The following is a 10875-nucleotide window of genomic DNA, read 5'->3' on the forward strand; positions in this document are numbered from 1 at the left end:
CCATCAGGTACTGCCCGCGTAGCTGGATGACGCAGGCAGCCAGGCTGCTCCCACTGATCCCCTCCCCATAGCCTGCACTACCTCTTTAAGAAGGAGAGGCGCGCGGAGAGCTGAGCTCCTGATTGGCCGGCGTTACCAACGGGGCTCAGGCCTGTGTCGGAGGAGAGGCGGGGGAAAGGGAGTAGCTGAGCTCTTGATTGGCTGGCGCAGCCAAGGGGCTCCTGTCTCTGTCACAGGGCGGAGCGAGGCCAGCCGTCAGTTTCTCGCTTCCGGCAACACAGCTCGGTCGCGGTGGCCTTGGTTCCTTCCGCTTCTCTTCTCAACGCCCGGCCGAGCTCTTGGAGGCCGCCGCCGCCTCACGAGCCGCTCGGCCCCGCCAGGTGAGAGCCCTGGCCCGGACCGGCTTCTTGCGGGCCGCGGAGAGCCTCCCCCGGCTGGCGCGTGCAGGGCAGGCCCGGGCCGGGGCGGCGGGGGGCAAAGGCCGGGTCCCGGGGCGGCGGGCTGGGCTGGGGGTCCAGGTGCTCCTCCCTTTCCCCTGTGCCCGGGTCCTTCCTCGCCTCCCCCGGCGGGTGCATTTCGGGGGGATGCTAGTAGGGGAGCTACCCCCGTCTCCTCCCTCCCTCCCCCCCCCCGCCCTTTGTCTCCCGCACGGAGGAGCCGCTCCCCGGAGATGTTCCGGGATCCTTGCCAGACTCACCCCCACCTGACGTAGAGCGAACGGACAATACGTCCCCCGTGTGTGACGAGCCCAGGAGGGACTATGACCAGTCCCGAGCCTCCCGTGGGAGCTGCCTGTCTGTCCCTGCAGCCCTGGCTGCTGCTCGTGGCTTAGGGCCAGCCTGAAGATGCAGGGACCCTTGGGAAGGATGGAAACTGCCCCCTGAGTGTCCCCCTCCAGCTGTTCAATAATTTCTATATTTCTTAGTTGAGCGTCTGCATACGTACTCCAGAAATGAATTGCACTCTATAACACTCCTATGAGGTAGCTGAAATATATGTGCCCACTATGGAAATACACCTTTTCTGGGGTGAAACTGACTAACTGTGCACAGGAACATTGTACAACAGGTTAGGACAAGAAATGAAGAATATCACATTAATATTAACTACAGTAGGAGGAAAAGAAAGGAAACTGTAACTAGCCAAAGTGGTATTTGGACAGGATGTTAGGGATAAACCCTTACTCTGTGGTATTGGATCTTCATTACCACAAACATCAGAACTAGTTTTAAATCTCCTTATATGCCTGAGTATAATGACATTGTAATATCTAAACTTCTATGTTTTTGCAGGAAATCTTAATACCCTACCTATACTATTCATGCTGAAGAGAGCGGGAAGCTACAAATACCTGTTTCATCAATGTAGTGAGAGAAAAACTGCATTTAAAAAATATTTTCAGTCACTTATTTTTCATTTTAGATGTTTAACTTTTGATCTGCTATTCAGATATTTTAAAGCTCTGAATACTCATTCTAGAGCCTAGTGAATGAATGGCGACTGTGGATGATTTAAAGTTTCAAGGTAAATTGTCAAATTACACTTGGGCCAAAACTTTCATGTTAAGAAAAATGAACAAGTGACAGTAATTGATTCTTTTAAAGTGCTTGCAGCCTTTGCTTTGGTTCCCTGTGAATGTGAGTTTAAGTAACACAAGTTTACACAAATAATGTCTTTAACTGTTTCACTCTTGCATAGCATCTTTTTAGATGAGCATCTCAAAGAACTTAGGCGATTAAATGTTATTTCTATCTTGACTGAAAACATTGGTTATACTCATGTAAATTCGGAGCTGAAGCTGAGCAGAACTGGCTCAGTGGGTGCAGAGATGAGAACGTTCTCACCTATACATAGGATCAGACCTTAAAATGGACATAGTGTCAAACTTATTTTTAAAGATAAAGTTATTTCTAAAGCAGATATCTTTGAGGACTAAGGCTGTCTAATCATAAATCAGTTCTGCACAGGCAGCTGCCTGCACCAGTGCAGGGCCCCACTTGACTGGTTGTGGATATAAAGGTCTGTCCAGTGACTCTGACTGAAGGATGGGGAGCTAAGTCTGTGATATATAGTTAGCACACAGAAGGCAGACTAGTTGGAGAGAAGGCACAGCACTCCATTAACTGAACGAGCACCCAGCTTAACCTGAGCTAGTTGAGGCTTTAGGAAACCATTCACACTTGGCATGCCCACGCTAGTAACATGAACCCTAAGGCCTTGTCTACACTACAGAGTTTTGTGGACAAAAGTCAGTTTTCATCGACAAAACAGTGGAGGTTTATACACTACAGTGCTCCTTCCACCAACAAACTCTCTTGTTTTGCCAACAAAATAAAACCACCTCAGCAAGAGGTGTAGAAACAAAGTTGTCTTGACAAAGGCTAGGTATACACCGCATATCTTACAATGGTGCGGCTCTGCAGCTGCGCTGTTGTAAGGTGCGCTGTGTAGCCGCTTTTTATCTCTGGGAGAGCGCTCTCCCAGCGACAAAATAAAACCATCTGCACCGAGGGGTGATAGCTTTGTCGCCAGGAGCATGGCTCCCACTGACGAAGTGCTGTCCACACCAGTGCTTTTCATCGTTAAAACTTTTGTTGTTCGGGGGGACGTGTTTTTTCACACCCCTGAGCGACAAAAGTTTTAACAATAAAATTGTCAGTGTAGTCACTGCGCTTGGTTATGTCACTGTAAATGGCCTCCAGGAGGTGTTCCACAGTGCCCATCCTGACTGCTCTGGTCAGCAGTTCAAACCCCACTGCCTTGTACCCAGATACACAAGTGTCTGCATCTCCCCCTTTAAAAGTCTGGGAATTTTTGAAATTCCACTTCCTGTTTGCTTGTCATGGAGAGCTCACATCGCATATTCGCAGCTGACCATGGTGGCTCCACGCAGCAAACACTTTCCCGCTTGGAGCACACTTGAGTTGTTGGATCTGCTGGCGCTGTGGGGAGAGGAGGCTGTGCAGTCCCAGCTGCACTCAAGCCATAGGAACTTTGTGGCATGTTGGATAAGGGCTACAAACGAGACACACATCAGTGCCGTGCAAAGATAAAGGAGCTGAGGCAGATGTACCAAAAGGCAAGGGAATCAAACCGTTGCTCAGATGCTGCACTGAAGACCTGCTTCTATAGGGAGCTGGATGCCATCCTCGGCGGCGAACCCACCTGCATCACCAAGAGCCCCATGGACACTTCGGGGGGGCTGGAGACATCAGACTGGATTCAACCCTGAAAATGAAGTGGTGAACAAGGAGGTTGAGTTGGAGGATGAGATGTGAAAGGTGACGGGCTGTCCTGTACAGTGGCAGGCCAGGACCTCTTCTTGACCCAGGAGAGTTCGAGCCAGTCCCACCACTCCATCTCTGGCACACATGATGCAGGAAAGAGGAGCTCTGGTAAGTGATCTTTCTGAGTTGATGCTGCTCAGCTATATGAGGTATAGCTGTCCTTTGCTTTGTTGTATGCTAGAAGTGAGTTAAGGGATAGAAATATACACAACTAGCTGTGTCTGTGTGTGCTTCACATTCCCCTGTGCAGCTACACAGTAGGGCGGATCCATGTGTTAATGCACACTAAGATTTCATGAGAATCCTCCAGCGAGATCTCTGGGAAACTTTCCTGGAGGTACTCACCAATCCTCTGCTGAAGGTTCCTTGGCAGAGCTGCTTTATTCCTTCCCCCATTGTAAGAAACTTTCCCACTCTAATTGTCAAACAGGCAACCAGCATAGGGAGCAGGTCTGAAGCCGCATGCCTGCAGGAGATTTACCCGTGCGTTCTTGCTTGCTTTCAGGAGTGAGATATTGGTTTCAGTGACCCCCCCACTCCTGTAGAAAATGGTGGCAGAATTTACAATTTTGTCCCTAGTCATTTGCAGTGATCCCCTTAAAAAAACACCTAGATCCTTTGCCCTATCTTTTGTCCCCCCTTTCACCCTCGCCCCGGCTGAACTCACCATGTTTAGGGTGTTCCCTTAGCTATGTTCTTGCCAAGGGACAGTGAGAAACTGATTTGTATTTTAAAAGAGCTGTATTTTACTATCATGATATGATGCTGTCATGATTCGATGCTGTGAGTGCACTAACAATCATGCTTCTGTGTATTGTTTCTTGCGCTTCTGTAGACGCCTTCAGGAGAACCCCCTATGCACTGGCGAAGTGGGTGAGGAGGAGCAAGAAAGACCCGTTTTGAGAGGTGCTCCAATCCTTAGACACCGAAAAACAAGAACACAAGGCGTCGAGAGAGACTGTAAATGAAAATTATATAATACGCAGGACAGGAGGGAGAGCCAGGAGCAATTTTAATCGGCCAGAAGTGGATGATAAAAGTGATGGAGGAGCAAACGGAAATGTTGAAATGCCTAATTACTCTGCAGGGGCTGTTGAAAAATGGTGTGAAACGCAATCAGAAGCCCATGGAATGATGGGACAGAAAAAACTGCATCATGGGCTGTTGAGCCCACACCCATGTTGCACTGCAATCCACTCTGTCTTCCCACAACTCCTAGCTGCAGCAGGTAGCGAATAGCACAGTGGGATAGGTACCCACAGTGTACTGCTCTCTCTCGATCTCTCTGTCAGTCCCTAGAGCATCAACTAGGGATGCGCGCCACTGACAGAAGGAGTGTTGTGTGAACATACACAAGCAATGTAATTATAGTGGTTTTGGATTGTTGGTGTAACTTGCATCAACTAAACTTCAGTGTAGACAAGGCCTAAGGATTGATGATATATCAGTCTTAAAATGAAGCTTTTTTTTTTTTTTTTTTAACCTTGAAAATCACCTTTGTTGTAATGTGCTTATTTTCAGAATTTGATGATGCAGCTAACTTGCTGGCAGGAAACCCAGATGCCACCACAATAAGTATTGATGAGCCTAGTGAAAACCCCAAGAATCAGTATGGCCTTCTGCAAGACTCTAGGAGAGAGGAGGATGATGAGTTACTGGGGACTGATGACTCAGATAAAACTGAGGTAATAATAACACATTTATAATGCCCCCATCAACATGAAGTATCTAAATACCTTTTACAACAGTCAACACTTTTTTATCAGGAAGGAGCAGGGAACTTCTTTGGTGGTTCTTTCAGTTCTGATGGAAGTACATACTTTAATTCCCACTTACACCTATTATAAGGTGGCGACTGGAAGAAGCTCAGATGTAGTTGACTTCAAGAGACTTGGTGGTAATTCAGCATAAGGGGTGGGGTTGAGGTTTTTAGACTTGAAAGGCTAGTTGAACAAGACACTTAATTATTAATGGAAGTTATATTACTTGTAAACCTCCTAACCAAAAAGGAGGTAGGAATCTCAAAACTATTTGCACATCTAGAATATGCAACCCCATAGAAAATATCTTCTGCTGTTAACAAATACCAGAGAAAGAAAGAGAGAGAATAATGGGAAGTAAGAGAATTATTTCTAACTATGGTGTAAGTAATATTACTGGGCATTAAATGACTTACTAAATAAATTGGATGATTGTAATAATTTCTATTGAATTATCTTTCCTATTTACAAGTTACTTGCAGGACAGAAGAAAAGTGCCCCCTTCTGGACATTTGAATACTACCAGACTTTCTTTGATGTGGATACATATCAGGTTTGTAATTGTTCTTCATATTAGTTCTTACTTCACACAAAGGGAATTACAGCGGTTTAACAGTTTTAACTGTGGACTAATATTTATAGATGCTTTATAGTTATTTCATAGTGCATTTTCTCGTTTTCAGTAACATGATTGTATTTTTTTCCTAGGTCCTAGACAGAATAAAAGGCTCGGTTTTCCCAATACCAGGAAAAAACTTTGTAAGACTATATATACGCAGCAATCCAGATCTTTATGGTGTGTACCAATTGTAACATTAACCTTATTTAATAGCTACATTACTGAAATTCATTCTTTTGTTAAAATTAGTACAAGGGTGGGGTGCAGTAGAACTACCTTGTTGTTAAATTGATTTGTTTCCATTTAAGGTCCATTTTGGATATGTGCCACATTAGTCTTTGCCATTGCTATTAGTGGTAATCTTTCAAATTTCTTCATCCATCTGGGTAAACCTGCATATCGGTATGTGCCTGAGTTCAGAAAAGGTGTGTAAGTAGTTCTCATTCTTGTTTCCTTATCTCTTAGGGTTGTTTTTTTTTTTTTAAACAAATCTGTATGTAGAAGTCATAGCTTTGCTTTATCTTAACTTTTTGATAACGGTCTCTTTCCACTTCCGGAGAGATGCAAAAATAATTAAAGTTGTAGGTGTATAGACATCTCTTGATAGATAGTGTTCATGTAAGAAGTTAAATAGAATTTCAGCAGATCATACAGTAATAATCACTCAGTCCACTTAACAAAAGGCTTGAAGTTCCTACTTCATGATGGGATACAAAATCAGTAAAGAAAGCTTAATCATTATGAGTTGCTCTAATGAAGTTAGAGAGTGGGTAAGCAATTGCCTGTCCTTTGGCTCTCATTTATATTGTGAAAGAGAATGCAATACCTATAAAAGAACACTTGTTTTTAAATGCATGACATATTTAAAGGTATATTGTCAATTTAAAATAAATGAGTTAAAAGTAGCTTCAGATATTACACCTCCTGAGCTCTCCTCCCAGTTTTTGTGGTCCTTAATATTCTTTTTCTATTTTTTTAAGTGGGTTTTTCTTTCCATGGTTCCACACAAATGGCAAATTGAGTACCCACAGAAAATACTGAAACTGATGTCATTTTTATATAGTCAAAATAAAAACACTGAAAACAGGAAAAAAAACCTTTCCCCTATAATCTTAAGCACTAATTTATAATAGTGGTAGACTTTTTAAAAAGAAAAAGAAGAACAAAAAAAAAAGACAGAAATGCAAAAGTTGCCATTGTTCCTTAAAGTAATCTTAGTTGTTCCTAGTAGCACTTTAATTTGAAACAAAAAATTCAATTAATGATGGTGTTTAGTGTTACTAAATCTCTTTAATGTCTCTTTACAGTGTCCATAGCTGCAACAGCTATCTATGCTTATGCTTGGCTGGTTCCTCTGGCTCTCTGGGGATTCCTTATGTGGAGAAATAGCAAAGTTATGAGCATCGTCTCCTACTCGTTTCTTGAGATAGTGTGTGTCTATGGCTATTCACTCTTTATTTATATTCCAACAGCTGTAAGTATGGCCTAAAGAGCATCGTCCAATGTATTCTGAAACATCTCAAGAATTTTTATTAAATGTTGTCTGAATGGAAAGTTTACGTGGCTATGTTGGCTGGTATATGTTTTTACCTTCCAAATGAAAAGATTGGTTGGAAAGTACATGACATTCATATGTGTATCCTGTGAGACATGAGTACTCTAACTCCTTAAATTATGTAACAGGCTGCCTATTGTGTATTTATGCCATTTATCTCTGTTAGATGGAATACTAGACCGGCTTATCTGTGTAATGTGTTCCTTCAGTGGCTGCAGCCTACAGGACATAGAGTTGGCAACCTAAAAAATGTCAACAGATTTTTACCACTTACACTAGAATTCTTCATTTTAGAGAATATCTCAGGGACTGGGAAATTCTTTCAAACCAGTGGAACTCTTATTGAAGTGCTCTCACTGTAATCTTTAGTTCTTATTTGTTACAGTTATTTCATTGGTTCCAGCTAGTAAACCTTGGTACTGATACAGCTAATGGAGAGTCTCCTCTTAGCTTGGGTGATAGAAGCCTTTATGTTTTGGTTCCAAATGAAGCGTGAATAGTACCTGCTAACAGTTCTGGTGAATGGATGTGATATATGGAGCTGTTATGCTATAAATAGTGACTTAAATAAATATATCTTGATATTTAATAAGGCCTTTTCTCTCTCTCTTTTTTTAAACAGATTTTGTGGATTATTCCACAAAAAGCTGTACGATGGATCTTGGTAATGTTTGCTCTGTGCCTTTCGGGGTCAGTTTTAGTAATGACATTTTGGCCTGCTGTTAGAGACGATAACCGAAGGATTGCACTGGCTACTATGGTGACTGTTGTACTACTTCATGCCCTGCTTGCTATTGGTTGTTTGGTATGATAATGTTCTTTCTTAGCATCTAAGATATATATTATTTGCATTAAATCAATCTGTACAATAACCGCTTTATATTAAAATCAAGGGGGTTTGTGGAGCTTTTTGTTTTAGCAGATCTCTTGATAATTGCAAAGCATAAACATAAGGATGTTGTTCTAAAAAAAACTCAATACATGTGACAAGCATGAATATTCAAACATAGCACAAAATGTTTTGTAGATCTCTCTCCTAGAGTTTCTACATAAAAGTAGCAATGATGGTTACATTTTTAGCATAAATTGTTCCTCATATAGCAGTCTTAAGTATCCCTTGCATTTATGACAGCAACCTTTTAAAGCATTAATCTGTATCATATGCAATTAACATCTAATTCAGGTAAGTATAAAGGTTATTCTTTTAAAGATGATAAAATGTTCAGTGTATATAGTGTTTTCTATTTATGTGTAAGATAAAAACTTGCTATCTCTGTAAACTAACTAGCTCCAGTAGAATAACAGGAAAACCTAGTGCTAAGTGTAATGAAGAGAACATAAACTACTTCTAGTTTTGTTCCCCCTTTTGTACAAAGCTGAGGAGGCATCATCCAAACTTCAGGTTTGAAATAGCTAGATTCTTTGCACCACAGGTTCAAACCCAAGAAGGTCTGTTAAACCCTTTAGCCTTCCAAAGTACATAAATTCAGTACAATGCAAATTACAACGTATGGAGGTCATAATCCTGGCTCCAATGAAGTCAATAGGAGTTTTGCCATTGACTTCAGAGGGGCCAGGATTTCACCGGCAATCTCCAGCGGAAGTTCAATGGGGCTTCTGTGTGGTGGGTATTTTTCTTTTCTTCTCCAACAGTAAAATTACAAGCAACCAAATAAACTGACATCAAGATCCTTCCACAGAAACCCTTTGAATTAACAATGTGTGACTTTTTGAAAAGAGCTAAAATTTGCCTAAATGCTAAAACTGTATCTGCGTAAAATATAACTTGTGAAAATGAACATTTCAAGGTGAAGTTGTGTCTTGTTTCTAACTCTCACTCCTACTCCCATCTAATAATGTAGGTATACTTTTTTGATGCTCCTGACCTGAATGTTCTTATACCTACTGCAGCTGCTCAAAATGGAACAATAGTAGCAACAAAGACTCAGTAAATAAGGTAAGAATCAAATCTAAATTTTCATCTCTATAGTCACTTTTTTCAAAAATCTTACCAATATTAGGAAGACAAATGTCTGGGGCCATTTTTGCTGAACTTGTGTTACTGCACATAAGTTGGAAAGAGTCTGTGGGTCTTATTAGAAATGTTGTGCTGATCTGTACACATATACCATTCAGTATTCAATAATTTCCCCTTTTAATATATATTATGGCTTTCAAAATAACTCTTCCTTAGATGCTTTACCTTTTCTTGATGTTTACCCTCAGTAAACAAATATTACCAAAAAAAAAATTCTACTTAATAAATATTTATTTCTGCTAAGAGTTTTAAGTTGGGGAAAAACTATGTACTTGCTGAAGGGCTAATAGAGGTTATTTAAAAGTAAATACATATTGTGCAAACCAAATTCTTTAAAAAAAAAATAAAATAAAAATTAAGGGATAATAAATTGTACCTTTGTTTCATTGTCATTCAAATCAGAAGATAGGGGAATGTCTAACCTAACTTCTACATGATAGTTTTCAAAGCACCAGCTTCTCTATATAGGGAGATTGGTGTTCTCTCTGAACATGTTTCTCTTGGTATCTGAGGCATATGGACTGAATTCCTTGTGTGGGATGGTGTGAATTCTTGCTTCCTGATAGCCAGGGATACTGCCGATGCCATAGGAGCTGGTCCATGGAAGGCTGAAGACCAAAGGGGGGTAGGGGTGTGTGTGTGAAAATTAGTAGAGCATTATTAGTACTTATTGATTAGCCACTTGTTCTTAGACTTCTTTTCAGTGTAACCAGTTAATCCTAGCAAAGATCAGGCGCAATCTAATTACCCTTACTTACCATGATTATCGATAATGAATAAACTGAAGATTTTACGTTCCTCCAAAAAGTAATTTATCCCAGTGGCTAATTGAATTCTGCAATGGTACGGCAGAACCCTTTTTAGACACAAATGCATGTACACTCTTTAATCTCTTGTCTGTGGAGAATTTTCATATTGATTGGTCCTACTTCTCTGTTTTTCAGATTACAATGCCTGTATTCCCCATCTGTACAGTAATTTTATTTTAGATATTTTTTCACTGAAGAAAATGGAAATTGCAAAAACTGAAAAAGAAGGAAGAGCCAGTACAGTTACATGACTCATGGACATCTAAATGCTCATCAGAACGCTACTAGACTTCTAATACTGTTGATCTTATTCCTTGTACAGGGATTTTCTTTTTTCTTAATTTCTGCATACCTTGCACTCATTGCAGTGTATATCTCAGAATAAAATGCTCCTGAGGGTGGTTTTGAATTTTAGTTCTTTCACAGGTGAGAGATGTTTGTTAATGAACTTTTTTCTGAAGAGCTTGTACAATTTCACTTCTGTCAGTCTATTGGGATTTTTCATATTTCAGATAATTTCATTTTACAAGACTAAATTACAAACTAGGATGGAGGAGAGAATTTTGCTGAGTTAGTTTTAAATCACACTTTTTAAAAATGTGCTTTGTTTTAAAAGATCATTTTAAGGTTGCACATCAAGCGTTTGCTGCCAGACTTAAGGTTTCCCATGCAACCTTTATTTGGCCCCCTTGTGTGTATGCATTGATAGTATGTGATTGTGTAATTAGTGACAATTTTCCACAGGACCTCTGCCTCATTCAGTGAACTCAGCAAACGGTTACTTTCACTATTTATTTTTATCCCTCA

General features: G+C 40.9%; 1 protein-coding gene across 2 annotated transcripts; it reads left to right on the forward strand.

The window, feature by feature from the left end:
- Positions 1-226: 226 nt before the first annotated feature.
- YIPF1 (Yip1 domain family member 1) lies at positions 227-10469 on the forward strand. 2 transcript variants are annotated; one of them, XM_048861433.2, is made up of 10 exons: positions 227-380; positions 1293-1524; positions 4809-4972; positions 5520-5600; positions 5756-5843; positions 5975-6091; positions 6974-7140; positions 7844-8026; positions 9084-9178; positions 10204-10469. In XM_048861433.2, exons 2-9 carry the CDS (start codon positions 1494-1496, stop codon positions 9171-9173), a joined length of 921 nt encoding a protein of 306 aa, XP_048717390.2. In that variant the 5' UTR covers positions 227-380; positions 1293-1493; the 3' UTR covers positions 9174-9178; positions 10204-10469. The 2 variants fall into 2 exon arrangements, with proteins under 2 accessions (XP_048717390.2, XP_048717387.2); XM_048861430.2 differs by lacking the exons at positions 227-380; positions 1293-1524 and adding an exon at positions 4200-4515.
- Positions 10470-10875: the final 406 nt, after the last annotated feature.

This window comes from Caretta caretta, chromosome 8, assembly GCF_965140235.1.
Source record: "Caretta caretta isolate rCarCar2 chromosome 8, rCarCar1.hap1, whole genome shotgun sequence".
NCBI lineage: Eukaryota > Metazoa > Chordata > Testudines > Cheloniidae > Caretta > Caretta caretta.